The sequence below is a fragment of the Meles meles genome, chromosome 1 (genome assembly GCF_922984935.1).
Source record: "Meles meles chromosome 1, mMelMel3.1 paternal haplotype, whole genome shotgun sequence".
Classification (NCBI taxonomy): domain Eukaryota; kingdom Metazoa; phylum Chordata; class Mammalia; order Carnivora; family Mustelidae; genus Meles; species Meles meles.
Window position 1 is genome coordinate 56,210,322 of NC_060066.1, and position 25,825 is coordinate 56,236,146.

General features: G+C 34.2%; 1 protein-coding gene across 3 annotated transcripts in view; it reads right to left on the reverse strand.

Moving 5' to 3' along the window:
• PKIA (cAMP-dependent protein kinase inhibitor alpha) overlaps positions 1-25,825 on the reverse strand; it is a 96,142-nt gene that overhangs the window by 5,173 nt on the left and 65,144 nt on the right. For 2 of the 3 annotated variants that reach the window (XM_045981707.1, XM_045981696.1), the window contains 2 exons: positions 25,293-25,432; positions 1,312-1,489 (listed from right to left, as the gene is read on the reverse strand). In XM_045981707.1, the coding sequence (XP_045837663.1) occupies positions 1,312-1,462 (151 nt within the window). In that variant the 5' untranslated portion in view covers positions 1,463-1,489; positions 25,293-25,432. The remainder of the gene's footprint in view (positions 1-1,311; positions 1,490-25,292; positions 25,433-25,825) is intronic. The other variant, XM_045981716.1, reaches the window with a different exon arrangement.

The window sequence follows — 25,825 nt, forward strand, 5'->3', positions numbered from 1 at the left end:
TTAATATATTCTCTTGTATAAGATAGGTTTTGATGCTTATGAGTCTCAATTTCTAGGAAGACAAATAAAGAAGAAATGGAACTGCTCTATCAGTAATATTAGGGGTATCTAAAATTAACGCAGATAATTTTAAATAGAATATTAATATATAAATAAAAATATAAATCTTATAAAAGAAAATTAGCAAACTCTCAAAGACCACAGAAAAAATTTTACTTACTTCATGCCACCAAATTGCAATAATTTCCTTAACCCCTTCTGAGAGCTGCTTTGATAAGTAACTTCTGGTAATAAATAGTAGGGAGACAACAAATCTAAAATATACATAAGTCTGTATATTCCAAGGTGGCAGTGTTAAAGTTTTATTTTCAGTTTGAATTTGAAAAGACCAATCTGTGACCTGCTGACCTTTAGCCATTGAATGAGGTACTGTCCCTAGGTATGTTAGGATAATGTTGTTAAACTGTTTCATTAACATATACTGTGACTCAGTTTTCCAATAACTGGAAAGCTTTGCCATAAAAATTCTAATAGCAAATTAGTACTGAGTGGTTACCATAAGCCAGAAACTGATAAGTGCTTTTCATGTATACAACACTGTGGTTTCTTAATTGTGAACTCCTTTTTTTTACTTTTAAAGGTTATTTTTTTACAAGATTTGTTAGGGAAATACATCCAGTTTTAAATCCTGCAAAAGCAATGGATGAAAGAACTACTGGCATTCTTTTAAATACTCAAAAGTACTTTGATATTACAATCTTGTTTAACTTTTTCATTGGTACTTGGGTAAGAAGAGTGCAAAGTCCAGTAATAAGACAAATTTTCCACAAACCCATTCTATCATGAAAAGAAAACTGAGAGACCTTTTTACTGAAGACATTGATGTAACAAACAATTTTACTTCCATTTTCAATAAAATTGGTCCCAGAGACCCTTTTCCTTTGAAATGGTTATTGAAATGTTACAGGTGGCCAATGTTACTGAAGATAGGAGCTCCAACCTTGTTAAATACTCTATGTAGAAATTTCAGAGCTTTTATAGATTAGAATTTTTTTAAAACCCATGTGCTTTATTGATTGCATTAGTAATATAAGATTAAGAATTCTGCATTTGAGTGGGAAACCCTATACAGAGAAGTCACTGAAAATGGAGTAGGAGTGATTAGGAGATTAGTCACTGACTTTTTTCTTGCCTTAGACTATAACTCTATTAGATTACTTTCAAAGGTGGTTTTTTTATGTTTTAAACCTCTTCGGTGAAATGCTACAAATAATCCCACCTTGGAAGAAAGATGTGTGTCAAACAACTCACCTGTCTTGTTGATATCAAGACCTGCTAATTTCAAGGCTAATTCATTGCTGTTGCCACTTGCAGAGGAAACCAGGATATCATGTATTGCATTTCTTCTACCTGTTCTTCCTGAAGCAATGAAATCTGCATATGTAGTTTCCACATCAGTCATTGCTAACAAATATCCACATAGCAGGGACTACAAAACAAAGAAAAACTAATAGGTAAATATAATGTTGGTCAAGGATAACATTTCACAAAGACACTTGTTAAATTACTGGCCTACAATATGAATGTGAAATGATTGTCTTGCTTACATGTCCACAAAGCAAGTAATGCTTTAATTCTTGATCCAAGTTCAGTGAATTTTTTCTGTAAAGGCCTGATAGTAAATAAATTAGACTTTGAGAGGTATATGGTCTCTAATCCAACTACTCAATTTTGTGGTTGTAGTGCAAAAATAGTCCAAGTAAAATACGTTAAATAAATGTAATAAGCTGTATTTAGAAAAATAGTAATGGGACCAGATTTGGCCTGAATACGGTAACTTGTGGGCACCTAGTTTAGATCATAAAATTCTCCTTTTCTAATACCATTTTAGTTAGTCTTCAACTGCAGAAAGAAGAACTTGAGATCGGTAGTAGACCAAGGTTGGGGGTGGAATGGAGTGGTCCATCCTAGAGATAAACTGAATGCAACTACTTTTGTCTGTGGAGTCTAAGAACAATAATGAAGTTGACAAAATTTAGTTTGCTTTTTATTATCACCATGTACCAGCAATTCTTATTTTATTTTATTTATTTATTTGAGAGAGAGAGCATGCAAGCAAGTGTTGGGGGCCAAATGAGAGGGAGAAGCACACCCCCGCTGAGCCTGGACCCTGACACAGGGGCTGATCCCAGGTCCCTGAGACTATAACCTGAGCCAAAGGCAGATGCTTAACCAACTGAGCCACCCAGGCACCCCCCAGAAATTCCAAGCAATGTCAGTGACCAAAGAGCTACTCCCAATCCAGGAGGATGCTTCCTGTGGTCCCCTTATTAAGTGATTGCTTGAGAGGAATAACAATCTTTCTTGACTAAATCTTTGAAATAAAATATTCAAGCTTAAAAAAGACTCAATGATGGGTGCCTGTGTGGCTCAGTTGGTTAAGTCAGACTCTTGATTTCAGCTCAGGTCATGATGTCAGGGTTGTGAGATCAAGCCCTGTGTTGTGGTCCATGCTGGGCATGGAGTATGCTTTAGATATTCTCTCTCCCTCTCCCTCTGCTCCCCCTCCAAAAAAGGAGCCAATGAAAATGAGTCTTCCAAAAAAATATTTTCAAGGTAAAATAGGATATATGTATTTTAAAAAACCACCAAATACAAATCTTTGTTTTTTTTCCCTATGTTTAAATTTATGTTCTTCCCTAAAAGTCAAAAGAAGGATGTGTAGCAAGATAAGAAAAAAATAAATTTATTGTTGCATTAATTTATTTGAGCAGAACTTTAAAATAATTTCCTCCTATTCCTAAATATTCCAATCACACTTCATTATAGTTTAAGATTAAAAATATATCAATAATCAAGAGAAAGGTATCTTTTCAAAATATAAGAAATATGGGGAAGCAAAAATGGTGGAACCCATACATCATCATGGGCATGCACACTTGCACTCTGAAATAACTTGATAACTTGATTTACACTGCAATTTAGGGTGGCAGTCAGTAGCACATTCTTTCAGGCTGAGTTCCCCTAATGCATACTGATGAGGGAGCTATTAATTCAATCTAGAGGAAACTTTTATATTTTCTCTTCTTTAAAAGGAAGATGAAACAGGAATGAGGGGTAATACCATAATACACTTTTGAAACAGAAAATATATTTATACTATATGTTTACTGTGACTCTATTATAGATAACATTGGTTTTCATTCATTCAACTATATCTACCATTATTTTTTAAGGGAGTATGGTAATGGATATTATTTTATTTAAACCTTCAAAATGCTCTTCAGAAGATCCTGGGTTTAGTCATAGAGTGACTTTTGGAAAATCACTTGAACCTCCTAGTCTTCCATTTTCTAATAAGCAAGGGGAGAGCTGAAAGGCATGATGAGTAATGCTACTTAAAGTGAAGATAGAAACACAATGATCACTTAAAACTATCTCATTTCTAAAATTCTGAATTTGGAGATTCCTTTCATGGCCATAATCACCTATTCTTTTTTTCTATCTCTTTTTCTTAATGACTGTTCTTCACACTGGTTATATTTTTAGTTCTTTTAACCCTTTTTTAGCTTCCTCCAGGTTCAGTCTGGATCAATTGCCAACCAATTTCATGTAACTTTTTTTGGCATCAAGAAGTCCCTTTGACCTACTGTCACCTTGATCTTCCTAAACCTCACCTAGGAAAATAGCATCGTGCACTTTCTCTGATCTCATTAACTGGGTAGCTGAGTGTTACCAGAAAAAGTCACAAAATTGTGCCAGTTGGCTCAACTAGAAATTTTTGACTCTATTATTAGTATACACTCTGAGTTGTTGAGAAATTCTTTTTTTCACCTCTGGTTGACTCTTCCTTATGCTTTTCTCTGTGGGAAGAATTCCAAATGCTTTCCAGGCCACACAACCAGATACCACTGCCTTAAGAGATGACTTTACATCTTCCTTCTCTGAGAAGATACAGGACATCTGCTGCATATTCTCTTAAATTTCTTCCTCTCTCAAACACATTTCTCTGTAAAATACTATTCTTTCTTTCCTAGACGAACTAGCTTCTTTCTTTCTAAGGCATGCTATTGATTCTATTTCCTGCTGCCTCCTATAGGACCTTGCTTCTTCCATTATTTGTTTCCTCAATAATGTGAGTCTTCTTTCTCCTCTGCATTTCTCCTGTAAGCCTGTAAGCATGTTCAAGTCCTCTTACTAAAAAAGCAAAACCAGAAAACAACAAAAAACCAATCATTTAAACAAATATTCTTTATTCAACTTTCATACATCTTTGCACAACCATCTTTAAAAAGTTTGTATTCCATTGGCTTTTATGTAGTATGTTTTATGGAGATTACTTTCTTAGAGATCACTAAAATGATTTGCATTAACATTAAGTGACTGCTTAATTATTACATTTCTTATAAGTGCCCATCCTGGTTTGGTCTCTCTACAATACATGACATTTACAGTTACATTCTCCTCGAAAATCCCTCCTGGCACATATTGCAAGCTATAGAGGCAAGAATATTACAGGTAGTGTTATAGGTATTATTATAGCTATCTGTATTCAAATCTAGACTTTCCATTTAGTTGTTATGCTATATCTAATATTTCTGTACTCACTGTTTCATCTATAAATTGTGATAAATATACTTAGCTCTCAAGGTAGCTATGAGAATTCATTTGGACTATGTATCCAAAGAGCCTAATAAATGTTAAGCATATGGTGGGTGCTGATAAAAAAAACAGCAACAACAATAACAACAACAACAACAAAACACCACAACTGTCTCTTTACTATCCTGGTTCTATCCTATTTGGTTTTTGTATTCTTCACAGATTTCTCTTCCTGGGGACATTTTGTAGGAATTTAAGATCAGTCCTTGACCCTTTTCCCTTCTTTCCTTTCTAACTTGAAAAACTCATCTAATCCATGGCTTCTAATTCCTCACAATGGATAATGCAAAATATGCATCTCCTCTTTAGACTGTTTCCCCAGGCTCCTCATACACAAGGGCAACTGCCTGCTAAATAGATATTTTCAGCTGGTTTTGCTTAAGCATTTCAAATTCAATAAAACAAAATAAGATGACAACAAAACATTGAATAAATTGGCCTTACTAATACACTATGTTGGAGCATACTATTGCCTATTTCTCTCACTTGATAGACATGTCTAATCACTTGCTAGGTATGTTGATTTGTATTGGATGTCCCTCATATTTACTGCCTGTAAAACACAGAAAAGCTCTTCCAAGGATTATTGCTGAGTTTTTCCATAATCTGAAAGAACCCTCTTTAGTTCCTTTAACTTCAATCACTAGCTTTCATACTTGGTATGTTGCAGAATAATGTACAATATTTTTCCAGAGCTTCTCTGCGGCACTACTGCTCAAGTCTATGATTCTACCTGGAATGCCTTCCTCTGACAAACTTGCTTGTTGAAATGGATTTAGCCCTCAGAGGTCAGCCAAATGCCACCTTGTCTTTGTCTTCTTTTCCTTGTCTTTTCAGCTGGCAATCCCATGTGGGCCTTGATTTGTGCCTGTCATAGAGGGCACTTAAATTCTAACTAGCATTATAGTGACCTCTCCTTCTAGACTGAACATAAGCTCTGACAAGACAGGAACTACATTTCAATGTTTTAGTTGCATACAATTCCTAGTAGAGTCCTTTGTGTACAGTCAGTGCAAAATAAATGTTGAATAAAACTAAACAATGAAGAAAAAATATACGACATCCTTCATCAGTAGCCACAGAGAAGTTCCCTCTTCCCTGATTATACTCAGTTACCAAATCCTAAAAATCCAGAAAGTTGGTGAAGAACCTGAGGACTAGACAATTCAATGATTTGCCCATCTTCACACAGTTAATTAGACAATGAATGGAGGACTATAAAGTCTCACTTCATTTTTCTATTTTACCAGGTTGCCTGTCTGTGAGTGAGTTACAAGTCTGAATAAAGGTTTTGACCTTGGAGTAATTTAGTGTTTTCATTATCTATTCTACCACCATTAACCAATACAGTATCTAATTTCTATGCTATTTTGGCAATTTAGAATTGGACATGCATATCAACCTAATATTATCTCATAATAGTTTAAGGAAAGGTGGAGTTACAGGAATAAGTTTGTCTTACAATCACTGTTACTGTTTCTCACTCTCAGTCTCTTTATGGCTTTTTAAATCACAGGCTTTTTTTTTTTTTTTTTTTTTTTAAAGCACAACTGCTATCATTTCTCATCTGATAGCAATGCTATGGAGTAAGCAAAAATATCCTTATTTTCACATGAATAAAATAAGTCTCAGAGATACTAAGTGACTGCTAAATAATACACAGAACTATGACTTAACCCAGATTCTATAGGTTTTGCATAGAAAACATTGTATTTTGCAATAGAAGTTCTTTTTTTTTTGCCATTATCATTTTTCTACATAGACTGTCATAATAATACATGTGACTGTGGGGATTTAATATCTAATTCACTGTGCTTTTAATATTTTTAAGGAGATTTGAAATATCAAGAATGAGAGATAAAAGTAGTGACATTTCCCATGAGAAGATGTGAATTAAAAGAATGCGTGCTGTGTTATGATTTGTGTCTCTGGGAATGTTAAAAGATCCTGGCAGTAATTCTACTTTTAAACAGGGGAACCAACAGCTTAATTTGAATTTTCACTTAGTGTTCTCTTAAGTAACAAGTACACGGAATAAGAAACAAGGTTTTGACAGATGTAAACGTATATTGTGTTCACCTTTAAAATGTATATATATGGCTTTCAATTGGCTTGAAAGACACTAATGGCATTTGTGAAAAGAGCTTATCCCTATAAACTTCTCTCTTTAAGTACTTATAAAACACAGTTACTAGATTGATGTGCTGAGTATGGAGCATTCAATTATGGTCCATTATAATTATTATAATAATAATCATAAAAGTAGTATTTCATTCTTATTACATTTTTCCCTCTGGACAATAGACTTATTTTTCAGTAAAAGAGAAAAATACCTGACAAATAGCACACATGTAAATACATGAATGAGGAAGAATACAATTATATTTTTAAACAAAATGTATAGATGCTTTGAACTCTCCTCCCCCCCCATGATTATAGTTCTCTTAGCGAATTCTCATTAGGTGCTGAAAAACAGTTATTTTTACATGTATGGCAGCTCTGTTATTTTTTCTTTTAGTTAAAACATTTAGACACAGGTCTTTAGTGATATGACTGCCAGAGACCGGAAATATCTTTTACACCAACTACATTGCTGTATAATGACTTTGTAATTTTGCTTAGATATTCTGGGGATGCTATTGCTAAATGATTGTGTCTAATAGATAACAAAAATGATAAAAGTTAAAAATCTAATGTAAGCAGCTGGTAGAGGTTTAATAGAATAGCAATTAGCATGCATTCTGGCCTTATAAAAATAATCAGAATAAAACCTGCAAAATTTGCCAAAAGTGGCCTCCACTAAAGTTTCCTGTTTATGTTGCTATAATTAGAATTTTGTAGATAAAGCAAAATGGTAGTACTAGATATCAACAAGATAAAACGGTATTTTTTTTGGAATCCAGTTATAGAAAACAACTAAATTATACTAATATTCATAGTTTGACTAGAGAGAAACACATTTTATTATTTAAGTACTATACCATTTAAAGTTATATTAAATTTTAAAGCATAAAAGCATAAATCTCCAAATATTGATATCTAAAAAGCCAATCAAAATTCATGATTAAGGAACAAACTTTCTCTTTCTTTTCCCCCTTCTTAAAAAAAATCTCCCTTTCTCACTCTTTAACAAAAGAAACAGTATATTGGTATTCTAAAAATTCTTCATTTGTATAATGGATTTCTAAACTGAGATTCATGTTCTTTCCCTTGTTTATGCTCTTTACCTTTTAAAATATCATATATACAAATTATTTGAGAGACTAACCAAAAGATTTTACCCTTGTAGTTTTCACAGATTTAGATAGATTGCCAGAGGCTAGGAAAAGTATGTACTTACGTCTCCTATATTAAATAAATTGAAGCATTCCACATAGATGTGTATCTTAAAAGAAGTTGGGCCTATGAAGCTGCTAAAATGATTTTTATAGTGACATTGAGTCATGAGCCAAATGGTGACTAGATAACATGCTAATTTTACTCCTGTAAATGGGGACACATGAAATGAGACTCACAGACTTGGAGGAAAGAATGGAGAGAATGCCATCAGCAGGCACTGAAGTCTTCTCTCTAGTATGAATGGTATGGTTTCTTTTAGTTGAAAAGAAAAGGAAAATTCTTCCTGGCCATATTACAAATGCAATTATATAACTTCTCAATTGTTACTTTATGAGATCATGTGAAGTGTGTTAAAAGCTTCTGAGTAGTTTACTATGTGCTTAGGGCTTGATCTACATTAGTATTTCTGGAGCATTTTGGTCTCAAATATCCATTACATTCTCAAAAATTATTGAAAGCACTATGAGTTTTTGTTTATGTAGTTAGAGCTGCTACTATTTATCATATGAGAAATTAAAACTGAAAAATTTTTAAATATTTATTAATCTACTTAAAATATAAATAATAAACCATTACATGTTTCCATAAATAATATATTTTTAATGAAATGAAATATGTTTTCCAAAGCAAAAAAAAAAAAAGAATAGTGACAAGAATGGCATTGTTTTACATTTTGCTATTTTCTGGCTTAATTTTGTAAATGCCTGGCTTTATAAAGGACATCTGGTTTCTCGTATCTGTCTCAATATGTTGTTTTAGTTGAAGTATATGAGGAAAATCTGGACTTACACAGATTTTTTTTTTTTTTAGTTGGAAATGTGAGGAGAGTTTTAACAGCCTTTTCAGATGACTGTGGATTTTTTTTTTTTTTTTTTTACAATGTGGAATCATACAACCATATCAATATGCTTTCCATACTGTTTCATTAAAATCTGTTGTCTACCTTGCACTTTAAATGGATCTTTTGCTTATGCATATATATGTGTGTGTATATACACATACATAGAATATATACTTTTAATATCAAGCATTGGTCATTTGGAAGACAATGGGTCCCCAGATTACGCAAAAATTCCAAATGGTACTGTATTATACAATATCACATTTGTTAGTAACACCACCTATCTCAGCAGAAAAGTCTTTAAGGACTGGGAAACTGACAAGTTCACAGGGGCAGATAGTAAGTTTTCCAAAATTGTAATTTTTGTTTCAAAGCTCAGATTTACTCATTGCCAACAGATACAGTTGGATTTTGCTTCCCTTGAACTGACAAGCTCATTTTTTTCATTTTCAATGAAAATCTCTGCCAAATATCCAAGTTTGAAAAACCACAGTTTGCCTGTCAGTTGTTTTTTCAAGTAAAAATGGTGACTTAAGAAAAAGTGGCTAATTCAGCTCTCAACCCCAGTAGTCACCGAAGTACTTTACTTGAGACAACCATCCACTTCAGTACCTGGCAGAGATGCTTCTTGTGACTTCCCAGTTCATCACAAAGATGTTAAACAGATGTGTACTCAGGGGATAAGACTTGACATAACATTTTTTACTGCTTCATCAAGTATATCTATAGGTAAATCTAGCATTTAAGAAATATTAACTGTGAGTGTGTGATGGTGAAAAACACCAGGGTTACAGTAGAGTTTTGTGTTGCTGACTTGATGAGTGCTGAGGTACCAGCAGTTTTTCCCACCATGCTTCTGCAACATTCATGCAGTGTCAACCAAGTAAAAAGGCAAATATCATCAGTATTATTATGAACATTATTTTGAATTTGTGAATCCAATGACAGTATCTCAGAGAACTGACTGAGAGGGTTTGGGTGACATGCAGGAGTCCAGGGACAAAATTTTGAAAATAGTTGATATTCATAATAATAGGAAACGGTCTTATCAACATTATAGATTATAGAAGAAAACTCTTTGGTAAAGAATTTAACTAAGCAAAATTTTTAAAAAGATTTTATTTATTTGACAGACAGAGAGAGATCTCAAGTAGGCAGAGAGGCAGGCAGAGAGAAAAGGGGAAGCAGGCTCCCCGCCAATCAGAGAGCCCAGTTTGGGGCTCAATCCCAGGACCCTGAATCATGACCTGAGCCGAAGGCAGAGGCCCAACCCACTGAGCTACCCTGGCACACCTAACTAAGCAAATTTTTGATTCCTAAAATAATCTGGAAATATCAGCTCCTCTATTTCCAGGCTAAGTACTATCCATCTTTTTCTCTTTCCTTTTCCTATTATAATTCCTTCTTGTTTATGTAATTCAGGCTTAAGAATCTAGTAGCTTGTTTCCAAAAAACAACCCCTTAATCTCACAGATCAGAGGGCTTCACACTAAGTGTGGAGATTAGAACAAAGTTCTAGAACTCGAAGCTACCTCAATTCCTTTTTTCCTTGAATTGAGCAGTATTCTAGTGACACTTTGGAGTGAATGACAAAGAAGAAATAAAAACCACAATCCTATTAACAGCCACAATTAAAAAAATTCTATAAAAGCTTCCTTTGTTAAGGCATAATTACAATTCCTGCACAATATGCTCCGTATTACATAGTATAACAAGAACAGGCATTGCACTTCTGAAGAGTTTGCATAATGTCCCATCAAAAGCATTCTTATATACTGAGTTATATCACACAGAGAGATGGCAATTTTTATTAACTAGGTGAAGTCAAATCCTTTTTTATTCTGAATCCAAGGCATTGACATTTCTATCATAAAAACATTGCTAGAATGAATCCTGCCAAATATGAGAAAAAACCAGAATGTCTTTGATGGTTTTCACAATAAGATTTTGACTAATACTATTAGACATGGTATCCCATTGGCCTTAGTTGAAGGAAGTTCTTCACTTTCTCCCTGATTTTCAGTGTATATTAAAAATTCTCAGGTTCAGAAAAGTTTCAATATTTGATACTAATGATTATTCTTCTTTTCTCTATTTATCTTTTCTCTATTTATCAATTCATCTCTGATCCCAGTGATGTGATAGTTTTGACCCTTATGTCTTCATTCAAGGGTTTATATACAGCTATCTACCAAGATATATAATATCTATCCCTATCTATCTATCTATCTATCTGGATATACATAGATATACATTTATTTTTTTTTGAAATGGGAACATTTTCACATTGGTTTTATAAACTCATAATCTACTTATTTTTATCATTACTTAAATTCTCTGAAACTTTTTAGCTCAGATTCAAATCTTTTTTTCTCCTTTCCACAATGCTTAACAAATCAAAACTTTGTAATGAGAAATCTAAACCTAAAAATGTTACAAAGTCAGAAGTACAGGCTATATTCCTTTAGAAAATAATTTCACTGTCTAATTAGGCAACAAGTGACCTCAAAGTTAATTATAAATCCCTTTGTTCCTTTCTAGCTGACTTCTTTACCATCTCTAACAACACCTATTTCTTTATTTTTCTGTGCTTCTTCAGTCTTATTTATATTTCAAATTCTTTCAAATTCTTATTCTCCACAGAAAATCTTGCCTAATGAATTTATGAAGAAGACCAAGGTCATCCTACATAATTTTCTTCAATTCCTCTTTCTTTAGCCTCACATTGAAATTGTCTGTCTCTTTATTAAAGAGTTCTTTTGCCCAACATTAATACCTGACTGGTGCTTCTGATTCTATCTTCTGTCCCATTATTGTTCCTTCATTTTTACCCTCTGCTTCTTCTCCCTGTTTCTCCATTGCCTTTAAAATTGCTGTGAAGTGTGTAAACCTGGCGATTCACAGACCTGTACCCCTGGGGATAAAAATACATTATATGTTTATTAAAAAAAAAAAAAATTTGGAAGGGGAGGCAAACCATAAGAGACTATGGACTCTGAAAAACAACCTGAGGGCTTTGAAGGGTCAGGGGTGGAAGGTTGGGGGAACAGGTGGTGGGTAATAGGGAGGGCACGTTTTGCATGGAACACTGGGTGTTGTGCAAAAACAATGAATACTGTTATGCTGAAAAAATAAATAAAATGGAAAAAAAAAAAGACCCTTAACACACACACACAAAAAAAATTGCTTACATTTTTCCCTGTTAAAGATATAGTTCATCTTTTAACTCTGTATGTTCTTAATGACATTTGTTTTACTTTCATTTACCCCCAAAACTTAGAGGAAAAGAGGTAGGTACTAATTTTTCCTGCTTCCCTTTATTTTTATTTTCTTGGCAATTTGACTTAAATATTTATTAATTTACCAGAATTGCTTTCTCAAAGAAAATCCATTATAGATTAATCACAAAATTCTAGGTTTTTTTTTTTTACAATAATCACATATATAAAATTGTATACAGCATTTTACATTGCTATTTCTCTTTTCTTGACATGTTTTTCTCCTTTCGCTACCAAAGTTACTACTCTTGATTTCCCCGTAATCTTTTCCTGTATTTAGTCTTGTTCTTTCCTCCGCTTACCTCTTAAATAGTATTTACTCTTTTTGTTATTCTTTATGTTCTGTTTGATAATCTCTTTTACCCCCATAGTCTTAACTGCACCTGTACATAGATGACTATCAAATCTATAATTTGAGGGGTCTTGTAATTTTCTGAAGTATAGACTGATAAATTCTTTCTTTTTTCTAAGATTTTATTTATTTATTTGACAGAGAGAAAGAGCAGAGGGCAAGGGAGAAGCAGGCTCCCTGCTCAGCAGAGAGCCCGATATGGGGCTCAATCCCAGGACCCTGGGATCATGACCCAAGCCTAAGGCAGACGCTCAACCAACTGAGCCACCCAGGCGCCCCTAAAATTTTTTTTCTTAAGATTTTATTATTTATTTGTTTATTTATTTCACACACAGGCATGAGCAGGGATGGGGACGGGGAGAGAATCTGAAGCAGACTCCCCACTGAGCACTGGGCCCAACACAGGGTTGAATCTCACCACCAGGAGATCATGACCTGAGCTGTTCCTAAGAGACAGATGCTTAACCCACCGAGCCACCCAGGTAGCCCTAGCTTGAGAATTTTTATTGTGTACTAAATATTCCATGATTGTCCTCAAAAACTCAAATTTGGTAAGTTCAAAATGGATTCTCTTTGCTGTATTCTCCACCCCCAAACTATTCATTATTCTCATTTTTTAGTGTATATTACCACTATTTTCTCAGGCACCTATGATAGAAATCTTATAATTGTCTTCAATTACTCCATCCCAATAATTATTCACATTTCATCTTTACATCCAATCATTTCTCAAACCTCATTGTTTTGATTCTACCTATTCAATGTCTATTTCATATTCTTCATTTCTGTTTTTTCTCTGGTCACTGGTTTCATCATCTTTTTCTTGACTATTGCAATTATATGCTAATTACTTACTTAACTAAATGTATTCTCCAACTTACCATTTACTATTACCAAAATAAACTTTATAAAACATAAAGCACTCAAAAATCTTCAGTTGCTCCTGGGAACCCACTCCAAACATAGTTCAGTTTTGTTTTGTTTTGTTTTTTTGCATGGCCTTCTAGAATTTGAAACCAATGTACTTTACTAATATCTTTCCCTAAACTATCTCTCTCATGCATACTAATGTTCATCCATAGCTACCACTTGCCATATATCTTGTCTTCTGTTGGTTTTCTAATGCTGTTTTCTCAACCTAGAATGCCCTTTTCTCCCAATGACAACAAAATTCTACTCATCTCTCAAGCTGAATTTATAAACTACACCCTCTTCCCATCTCCAGGTATAATGAATAACTTTATTATAGTGTTTGTTTAATTTGGCACTGTGCAAGAATTAATTACTTTCCTGTTGCTCTTCTCTTATATTTTCCTTGAGATTTGGGTCTTTAATTTTTTACTCCCTTACAGAGATTGGCACAGGATTTTCTAAGTTGTTCATACATCTATAAAAAACATTTTGTAGATGTGTTTTTAATTATCTTACTCAAACTCCTTATTGGTTAAATAAATTTGTCAAGGTTATACCATTGTTAATGGTAAAGGTCGTCTAAGAAAGTGTGTTCCCTTGTTTTTATTCAGTTCTTTTCCTTTCTCGAAGAATTTCCCACAATTTAGGGAGGTGAACTATAATCATTTCCTCTAATACACTTTTTCTTCTATATATTCTTAATTATAACAGGGTTTTTTTTTTTTTAATAACAGCAATAAAAAGCACTCTAGAATTCCTAGTAATCTATCCTATTTTCACTGTACTGAGGGCTATCTCTTTTTAGGGGTGTTTTTTAAAATAAAAAGATATATGAATAAGTAGCAAATTAATGCATGGAATAATTTGTTCTGTCCTCTTGTTAGAGCTTTTTACATCACTTATTTAATATTTCAGGGGGTTTATAAATCATTTATCAGCTAATCTTTGCAACATCCCTGCTGAGACAGTCAATTAGCTGAAGAAGTACTGCTGGCTGGCAAGTGATAAGTAATATTACTTGTACTTTACAGATGAAGAAACTAAAGTAGAGAGAGGTTAATCGACTTGACCATGTCTTACACAGTCTGTGGTAGTACTGACGTTAGAATGGGAGCCTGGGGTTATTCACATCAAAATTACAAAAGCATTAAAAGCCTAGGGCTGGTGCTATTCTTTATTATATAATACTTTCTAAATCCTTTCTTACCTTTTTTTCTGGGTCTGTAGGACTCTAAAGAGGAAAGATACTTTTAACATCTATTCTTTCTCATTGAACTAAGACTATTTTTTCTATATTAAATAAATATTGAGCTTTTGAAAGGATGTTAGAACACTGACACATTTCAAAATAATTCATTATTAACTTTCCATCTTTAAAATAACAATGAATTGGGGCACCTGGGTGGCTCAGTGGGTTAAGCCGCTGCCTTCGGCTCAGGTCATGATCTCAGGGTCCTGGGATCGAGTCCTGCATCGGGCTCACTGCTCAGCAGGGAGCCTGCTTCTCTCTCTGCCTGCCTCTCTGCCTACTTGTGATCTCTCTCTGTCAAATTAAAAAAAAAAAATCTTAATAAATAAATAAGTAAATTAATTAATTAATTAACAATGAATGGTCAAATTAAGCTCAGTAGTATTGTCTGGTTTGCTCCAAGTTGCAACAATGACCATAAAAATAATGAAACAGTTATTGCTTACTAGTGCTTTATCAATAATAACAAAATATTGAGTATATGCCACATTCCACATTAAAGGTTCATAAGAATTATATAATTTAAATTTCTCAACGATTCTGTCAAATAGGTATTCTCATTATTTCACTTTTAAAGATGAAATAACAAGGATTTAGAAACATTAAGTAATGAAACTAGTAGGTGATTTAACCACTTACAAAACTACCTGTCATTCTCCAACATTTGTTTTGGAGCATGCTAAACTTCTTTTTTTATTTTATTTTTTTTGTCAGCAGTATTTCTTTTTAAGTATGTAAGAAGTTCACATACTGTTTTAAGACATTATCGGATGATATTTTATTAACATCCCTATAGTACCTGGCTTTTTAATATTATCATCTGATACACAACATAACTGACTATCTTTTCCTTGATTTCTAGATTTATTCGAGAAACATTTTACATTCCAGCTCCCACAGATCTGGTACTCATCCAGGTGATGGTCCTTTAAATGCCTCATTCAGGGCTGTCCAGCCTCTGACAGTAAAAGCACACTCACCAGGGACCAGGAGTTTGAGAAATACTTACTAAATTGACACTGAAAAAAAAAAATTGTTTCAAAATATGAAAAAAATCTGCAAAATTGAGGTGAAAATTTTAAGTAATTTTTCAAACATTAATATTTGTACAACTCATCAACTGCTACGTTGTTCAAGTCTCATAGAGTTATCTATAAATTACACTGAGTACGTGATGTGGATACATTTTAATACGTCTGATAAGACATCATGTAAAGCTTCCAAAAGTGCAGCTGTCTAGGACTGAGGAAGGTTTAAAAATGATCCTGTTCACAATGAACTAGAAGTGACTTCAGTAGGAGGCTGAGGCAGAGATGTTCGGACTAGATAGGGAAAGAGCAGGCATATGTTGTAGAGAGCTGTCTGGTATAGGAGGGCCAGGATTTTGTGACTTTTTGAATGGGGAACATGAAGGTAGAGTGCCCCTCAGTGAGAATCCTGGGATTGCTCCCAGATCTCTAACTTGGATAAGATGGCATTTTTTGGTAAATGCTAAAGGAAAAAGCAGCAGCAGAAATAAGTCTAAGAATGGTACTTTAACATTTCACAATGTCACATTTTTTAAAATCTGGCATTCTTTTCTTTTTTCAAGGAATGAAAATGCATTAATTGAAAACACACATTCACACACACATGCTATTATCTCCTCTTCTGCAATCAAGTATTTTTTGCAAAATGTTTAACTATCTATTCCAATTGAAACAGTGCTTAAGCACTCCAATATGCCTCTTTTCAGCCAAAAAAAAAAAACGAGTTGCTATGATTACACTGTTACATATTTTAATATATGTATCATCATTGCTAATTATCTGCTTTGCAGATATGAGTTTTCTATATAGTATTTTTAAATATCCCCTTTTATTGAAAATGCCATTGTTCAGAGGCACCTTGGTGGCTCAGTTGGTTTAAGTGTTGCCATTGGCTCAGGTCCTGATCCTGGGGTCCTGGGATTGAGCCCACTGTCAGGCTCCCTGTTCAGCAGGGAGTCTGCTTCTCCCTTTCCCTCTGCCCCTGCCACCTACTTGTGCTCTCTCTCTCTGTCTCATTTTATTTATTTATTTTTATTTTTTTTTAAAGATTTTATTTATTTATTTGACAGAGAGAGATCACAAGTAGGCAGAGAGGCAAGCAGAGAGAGTGAGAGGGAAGCAGGCTCCCTGCCGAGCAGAGAGCCCGATGTGGGACTCGATCCCAGGACCCTGAGATCATGACCTGAGCGGAAGGCAGTGGCCTAAACCACTGAGCCACCCAGGCGCCCCTCTGTCTCATTTTATTTAAAAAATAAAATCTTTTCAAAAAAATGGAAAAAAGGAGAAAATGTCATTTTTCAGTATTATAATGTTTTTATGTTTATTTTATGTCCAAATGTTAGAAGCACTGATTAATATCTTTATTAATGGAATAATCTTCAGTACAATGTTTAATACTCTCTCTACCATCATTACATTTTAAGATTTTTCATACATCACTTCATGTGGGATTTTCAGAATTTTCAGGCTTTTTGAAATCAGTAGAAGAGGCTCCAGAGAGAAAAGGGAATGCTGAAGAACAGCAACATAAATTAAATACTTTAAGAAATTAAAAATGTATTAGTTTAGCCATTGAGAACTATATCTGACAAATAAATAAATAAAATCTTTAAAAAAAATAAATAAAATGAGATAATCACAAAGCAAACTATATTAAAATACGAATTTTACGATGTGGTAAAATCACTATTAATAAAGTTTTTTATAAAATGAGAAGACAAATAGTAAGTGACTTTTTGTCTAGGAAACAAGTTGTTATTGTGAAAAACCTCATGACATTTTGTGGATTGTCAAAATCACCTTGCTATCAATATCAGGCATCTCTATTATCAACTCTATTATCAGTACTGGAAAATATCATTATAGCACAATTTCATTATTAGGAACATTTATGAAACATTTAAGGTGATAAATATTGATTTTAATAAATAGAAAAACAACTTATATGATGAAGTTACAATAAACTGAGAATCTCAAAGATCTCAAAATAGAGATATTCCGGGGCACCTGGGTGGCTCAGTGGATTAAGCCGCTGCCTTCGGCTCAGGTCATGATCTCAGAGTCCTGGGATTGAGCCCCGCATCGGGCTCTCTGCTCAGCAGGGAGCCTGCTTCCCTCTCACTCTCTCTGCCTGCCTCTCTGCCTACTTGTGATCTCTCTCTGTGAAATAAATAAATAAAATCTTAAAAAAAAAAAATAGAGATATTCCATCGACCAACGTGTCAACTATTTGAGCACGGAGAATTTCTATTTCTCTTGTTTGTCCCCCAAATTTCAGAAAAGTGTTAGAAGTACAGTGCAAGGCACTAAGTAAATATTTAACAAATAACATTTTTTGAGTTCATTACCTTTGTGGTACAAATCAGGATTTCTTTTGTACTGACATAACCAGAAGATTTTGATTTCAGCACAATGAATTATTAATGTTTTTATTTAATTTCCACAATGTTTGTGTCAACAAAACTTATTTGAGTGATAATTAGAAGACCCCATGCTTATCCTATCTTGTAGGCTTTTGTTTTTGCATATCACTTCATTAATTCACACCAGCTTTTGGTATTTTTATAGCATAGCTAAAGAGTATTAAAATACATAGAAGCATTTGCCAAAGAACTCTAAATAAAACAGGTCTCAGAAGACAAATATATGATTTCACTCAAATGTGGAATCTGAAAAACAAAACAAATAAACAGGCAAACAAAAAGGAGAATCAGACCTATAAATACAGAGAACAAACTGATGATTGCAGGGGTGGGTAGGCAAAATGGGTGAAGGGGAGCAGGAGATAAAGGCTTCCAGTTATAGAATGAGTTAATCACAGGAATAAAAGGCACAGGAATATAGTGAATGATAATGTTAACAGCATTGTATGGTGACAGATGGTAGCTATACTTGTAGTGAGCAGAGCATAATGTGTACAGTATTGAATCGCAGTGTTGTACACCTTAAACTAATGTAACACTATATATCAACTATACTCAAATTAAAAAAAACAGATCTCAGATATGAAATTAGAGCCATGCTTGCTTATACTTCTAAGTGCTTCAGCTAAAGCAAGACCTTCAATCCTGCTACACATATAAATCACCTAGGATGGCTTTAAAACTTACCAGTGGTTGGCCCCACTATCATATCTGATTTTCATCTAGACGACAATAATAATTTTTTGACTGAAAACTTTATTTCATGTTTGCAAAGGCAGCACAGCAGTTAATACAAAATGTGTTTATATGTGTATTTGCACACACACAATCCCTAGTGCTTTGAAAATTATGGGACAGGAGTAGTCATAAATATTCAGATAAATTCCATTTATCAGTTTATTAAAGTGCAAGGAAGCAGGGAAAATAATTCAAAGACAAGTCTTTTGGTTTCTATTTTTTAAATAAGACTTGGTTTCTATTTTTTAAAAAAGTCTTGTAGAAATCTTTAGGAAATGAATACAAAATGGTAGAACATAAAAAATCCTGTTGTTTTGTTTACTCCCTAGTCTATGGCATAGAAGAAATGTGTTGTTCAGGGAGATGAAAATAAGAAGGTATTACAAGCTACTACATGTCATCCATGTTCAATAGATTTAGAAGACAGAGGTTTGAGTGCATCATTATTACTTGTTTTACCACATTATGCTGGGCAAAATACTGAATTTCTTGGGCTTCAGTTTTCATGTCTTCAAAATGTGCATTCCCGAACCAAGAAAATACTTCAAAGCTTTACTAGACCTAAAAGTCACTGACCTTAGTGTCCTTGTGCCCTTTACAAAGGACAAGTTTCGCAAAAGATAGCATATTTCTAAATGCTTTTAGAGAAAGAAAAAGCTATATTTAGAGAGTCTGTTCAGTGTTCATGGGTGTCCTCAAGTCTTAATACTATTTTTAGCCAGGTGTAGAACAGTAGTACAACACATTTGCTTTAACTAATAACTGCCCAGATTTCTTGGAGTTAAAGATAAGTTTTTCATTATTCCAAATGTTGACTTAGGAAATTGTTGAAAACAAGAATTGTTTTAATTTATTTACTGAATTGCCCCACTGTTACATGGCCTGACCCAAAATGTGATTTACAGGGTTGCATTTTGGTTTGGACATGCCGTCTTTATCCTTTTGTTTCATTGTAGACCTCTTACAGGATAAACATGTGCAACCATTTTGAGTTCCTGAGTGTGAATGTTCCTTACAGTTTTTTGTTTTGTTGTTTTTGTTTATGAATTTCAAGCTGATTTACTCCAATTTGAATGCAGGTAGGAATTTATAAATTTCTCAAGAACCTATTTTCATTCTTATGAATCTTACTGATTTCATTTTAATACAAAGAAGACTTTATCAGATTCACACACATTTGATAGAATAAAAAACAAAAGAAAACAAAAACAGCATTAGGAAAAAAACCCAAAAACCTCAAATGGAAAATGATAGAACTGGCAGAAGTTTATGATGTTAGTAAGAGATATCTGCATAAATAGACTGAGAAGAGGACTATCATTATAAAATTTTAACTATACCAGTCTCCAGGAGGAGGATTACCTGAGTTCAGCATTTCTACTTTTTGGTATATATGGTTAAAACACATCTTGCACATGTGTTCCAAGAAACATTAAAATAAATGTTCATATAGGTGCTGTTCATAATTTGTCCAAAACAGCCCAAATATCAACAGAGTAATAAATAAACACAATGAAATATTATATAGTAGTAAAAATTAATGAACACTAACATAACATGGATGAACCTTAGAAACATAATGTTGAGTGAAAAACAAACACAGAAGGCTACATAAAATATGAGATCAACTTTATAGAACTCAATAATAAGCAAAATCACATATATAGTTTAAAAAAACATAAAAATTAACTGAATGTTGAACATAAAACCAAGGTCAGTTATTTGTTTGATGAAAGCAGGAAGGTGCGATCAGAGTAGAGCACAATGATTCAGCAGTTTAGATTCTAGTTCTTAGTTTTAGTGGTGTGTTTGTAGTTTATTTTATTATTATAACTCATAACATATTTGGATATATTCTTTTGTGTGCATTTAGTATCATATAATAGTATTTTTAAAGTTAAAATCCCCAGGGTGCCTTGTGTGGCTCAGTTGGTAAAGTGCCTTTGGCTCAGGTCATGATCCCAGGGTCCTGGGATTGAGCCCCACATTGAGCTCCCTGCTCAGCAGGGAGTCTTATTCTCTTTTTGCCCCTCCCTCTGCAGCTCATGCTCTCTCTCTCTTTCTCTGTCTGAAATAAGTAAATAAAACCTTAAAAAAAAAAAAAGTTAAAATCCCCTACGTATCAAAGATAACCCCTAGTCATTAATTATAGAGAGGGAGTCTGCTTTGACACACGTAACTGTTTACTCATTAATATTTTAAAGTTGAAATCATTCAACTATGAAAGTTTTCCCTCTTCATATTATTTTCCATAAAGAGACCTACTACTTTGGGACAATTTGCTGTCTTTATTTAAGTGATAACTAGTCCTGTGGCTGCCTAGGAATTTTAAAAACAACCGATAACTGGAATCTCCTACCCCAAGAGAATACAAAAAAAAAGGTGGAGTGGTGGAGGTATTCTCATACATTATTGATAAATACATACAAAGATAAAAATGTTAGAAAGCTATTTCCCTAACTAGGAACTTAGTTTTATTAGTAAGTATATTGGAATATCATACATTAATAAAAGAAGAAAATAAGCAAATATGAGTAGATTTCCTCTTATTTTGCAGTGAGTTCCAGTGAGTTCCTGGACTATTTTATTTTATTTTTTTGATTTTATTTTTTTAAGATTTTACTTATTCCTTTGACAGAGAGAGATCACAAGTAGGCAGAGAAGCAGGCAGAGAGAGAGGAGGAAGCAGGCTCCCTGCTGAGCAGAGAGCCAGATGCAGGGCTCCATCCCAGGACCCTGGGATCATGACCGAGCCAAAGGCAGAGGCTTTAACCCACTGAGCCATCCTGGGTGCTGTTTTAGATTGTTACTTTATCTTCATATCTGAGAGACACAAAGAGAGACATTGTGTGTGTGTGTGTGTGTGTGTGTGTGTGTGTGTGTGTGTGTGTGTTTGGTTTTGTGGAAGCTGCGTTATGTGAAAATTTACTTTTTTTTCTTTAATTAAATGGCTTTTGTTGTCCCTTGGGAATGCAAAAGACAGCAAAAGCAGATTACAGAGAAATAGCTGATGCAGTACTATGGCTATACTTGTGGAAAGTATAAACAACTTTAGAATTTAATGATTTTGAAGTTATCCTTACCTTGTTGTTATAAAAATGCTCCAAAAATCATGTTTAGCAAATAATATGGCACATAAGTTTATGAAGGGATTTTCTGTCTATATTTGAGTCATTTAATAGTATGTCTAATGTAGGTACTATGCCTAAATGTAATGGGATGATAACTAGATAACTAGATAAATGATGAAAACTAGAGAGATTCTCTACAAAGCCATAGTAATCAAAACAGTATGGTACTGGCACAAAAACAGACACATAGATCAATGGAACAGAATAGAGAACCCAGAAATAAACCCACATTTATTTGGTTAATTAATCTTGGACAAAGCAAGAATAGCAATGGGAAAAAAACTGTCTCTTCCATAAATGGTGCTGGGAATTGGACAGCTACATGTAAAAGAATGAAACTGGACCACTTTCTTATATCATATACCAAAATAAACTCAAAATGGATTACACACCTAAATGTGAAATCTGAAACCATAAGAATCCTAGAAGAGAAAACAGGCAGTAATTTCTTCAACAGCTGCAAAAACACTTTTCTAGATATGTCTCCTGAGGCAAGGGAACAAAAGCAAAAATAAACTATTGGAACTACATCAAAATAAAAAGCTTTTGCACAGCAAAGGAAACCATCACCAAAACAAATAGGCAACCACTGAATGGGAGAAGATACTTGCAAATGATATATCCAACAAGGGGTCAATATCCAAAATATATGAAGAACTTCTACAACTCAATACCCAAAAGACAAGAATCCGGGGCACCTGAATGGCTCAGTCAGTTGAGCCTTCGGCTCAGGTCATGACGCCACGTCATGGAATCCGATGGCGATTCCACGCCACTCCTGGAATCAAGTCCCACATCGGGCTCCTTCTCAGCAGGGACTCTGCTTCTCCCTCTGCCCCTCCCCTGCTTGTGCTCTCCCTCATGCAATTCCTCGTGCTCTTTCTCTCTCTGACAAATGGATAAATAAAATCTTTTTTAAAAAATTAAAAAACTAAACAACAATCCAATCAAAAAATGGGCAGAGGACTAATAGACATTTTTCCAAAGAAGACATACAGATGGCAAACAGACACATGAAAAGATGTTCGACATCATAATAATCAGCAGGCAAATGTAAATCAAAACCACAATGAGCTGTCACCTTATACCTGTCAGAATAGCTAAAATCAAAGACAAGAAATCACAAGTTTTTCATGAGGATGCGGAGAAAAAGGAACCCTTGTGCATTGTTGGAAATGTAAATTGGTACAGCCACTGTGGAAAACAGTATGGAGGTTACTCAAAAAATTAAAAATAGGTATACCATATGATCCAATAATTCCACTACTGGGTATTTACCTAAAGAAAACAAAAACACTAATTTGAAAAGATATGCAGCCTATGTTTATTGCATCATTTTGTCCAGTAACCAATTATGGAAGCAACCTAAGTATCGATCAATAGAGGAATGAATAAGAAAGATGCAGCACATACACACAAAGGAGTATTACACAATTATCAACAAGGATGAGATCACGCCACTTGAGAAAAAAATGGGTGGATCTAGAGGGTATTATGTTAAGTGAAATAAATCAGACTGAGAAAGACAAATACCATATGATTTCACTCATAAGTAGAATCTAAAAAAACAAAACTAAACAAGTAAACAAAAAGCAGAATCAGAACTATAAATACATAGAACAAATGACGATTGCCCTAGGAAAGGAAAGCAAAGGCGTGGGTAAAATGAGTGAAAGGGAGTAGGAGACACGGGCTTCAGTTATGAAATGAGTAAGTCACAGGAATTAAAAGCCCAGTAAGAGGAATATAGTCAATGATATTGTAACAGTATTGTATGATGACAGATGGTAGCTACACTTGTGGTGAGCATAGGGTAACTTATAGAGATGTCAATCACTATGTTGTACATTGTGTGTCAACTCTACTAAAAAAAAATTTAAACTAGATAAATTCTTCAGCTATATCACTAGTGTGATAGGCTTTCATCTCATGGGTACTTTTGCCATAGAGCCTCACAAATACAGGGTCTGTGTTGGTTTTTTTTTTTTTTTAACTTTTTTAAAAGATTGTATTTATTTATTTGACAGAGAGAGAGAGAGAGAGATCACAAGTAGGCAGAGAGGCAGGCAGAGAGAGGGGGAAGCAGGCTCCCTGTTGAGCAGAGAGCCTGATGCGGGGCTCAATCCCAGGACAGTGAGATCTTGACCTGAGCAGAAGGCAGAGGCTTTAACCCAGTGAGCCACCCAGGTACCCCCTCTGTGTTGGTCTTATAATTATCCTTAGAATCATGGGGATTTATCCATTCTTTTGACAAATTTTATTGCTTACATTCCATGTGTTAGTTACAGTGCTAGGTCCTGAGAATACAGAAGTCAACACACAAGGAAATACAAGGATAAAAAATATTTTCTAACATGTTAACTTTTTTCATTCATTCATCAATAAGTCATTTCCCAGGAATCTTATATGGAGTACTGAGTAGGGATCAAGTGATATGCTAAATACTGAGTATGTAACTGTGAATGAAATGGATAGACCCTGATTTTTTTTTTAATATTTTATTTATTTGACAGAGAGAAATCACAACTAGGCAGAGAGGCAGGCAGAGAGAGAGTAGGAAGCAGGCTCCCTGCAGAGCAGAGAGCCTGATGCGGGGCTTGATCTGAGGACCCTGGGATCATGACCTGAGCTGAAGGCAGAGGCTTTAACCCACTAAGCCACCCAGGTGCCCTGATAGACCCTGATTTTGATGTCACTACTGCCTTTTGTCTTGCCATATAATGAGACATTATTATTCCTTTTGCCTTAAGTTTTTATGTCAAATTTTGCTAATGAAATATATAAAATTGTTAGTGGGATTTTGACATGCATAAATAAATAAGGTCCTCTTTCCTATGCCCCATTTTCCTCCCTTTTAACTCCTATGTGCAGTCACATTTTGCCAAGACCAAAAATAGATGTATCCCAATAAGAACCAAGCTGATTTCCTCACAACACTAACTGGAGCTGCTCCTCACTTAAAAGACTACTTGATGTCATCATGGCCATTTTTTAATAAGCAAATGGAAGATCATGAAGACAACCTAGAAAATGATTTGACTTAGGAGAAAGTAACAAAGAGATTTATCTGCTGCTCCACATGCCTAACCTCCTAGGATTAAGCCAGTCACCAAGATCACTACATGTACTAGGCAACAAGGAGCTAAAAATGGAAAAAAACATCATACTGTTATTGTATTCATTTTCCTCCAAGGTGCTCTCTGATAAACACCACAACTGCCAAGGGAATTGCAAACAGCTTTCTTGTAGGTTATATATCTATCTTTTCCCAAGTAGTTCTATCCAGCCATCAGCACACTTTATTTAAGGTGGTTGAATGTGTGAGATTAGTGTTCCTACCTGATTGGAAACCTTCTTGTCCTTAATTCATTGGCTATACTTGATTTTGATTTTTTTTTTTTTTCCCGTGGTTCACACCTTCAGACTTCTACCAGAAACTGCTCCTCTGGGAAAACCAGGCCTTCCAGAAACTCAATAACCTGAAATAGAGACAGCGAAAAAAGGGACATTATCTGTACTTAGAGATTTCAATTTTAAAATTTAAGTAAATGTCCAAACGTAGATCTCCTAAACAGTATAATAACTTAAGGGAAATCTACAGTTTATAGGTTTGAATATTCATAAGTGAACATACTATGACACGAGTACAGGCTGCATTTTGGGCTTTCAATCCAAGCAAAAAAAAAATCCAAAAAACAAAAAAGCCATTATCCTTTGTCTATTAAACACAAAAGGCAAAAAGGGCAAGTTTTCTTTTACTTTAAAATGTACTTCCTTTCCTTCACAGACCTGTACCCCAGGGCTAATAATACATTATATGTTTATAAAAAAATAAAAAATAAAAAATTTACTTCCTTTCTTCAGTTTTCATC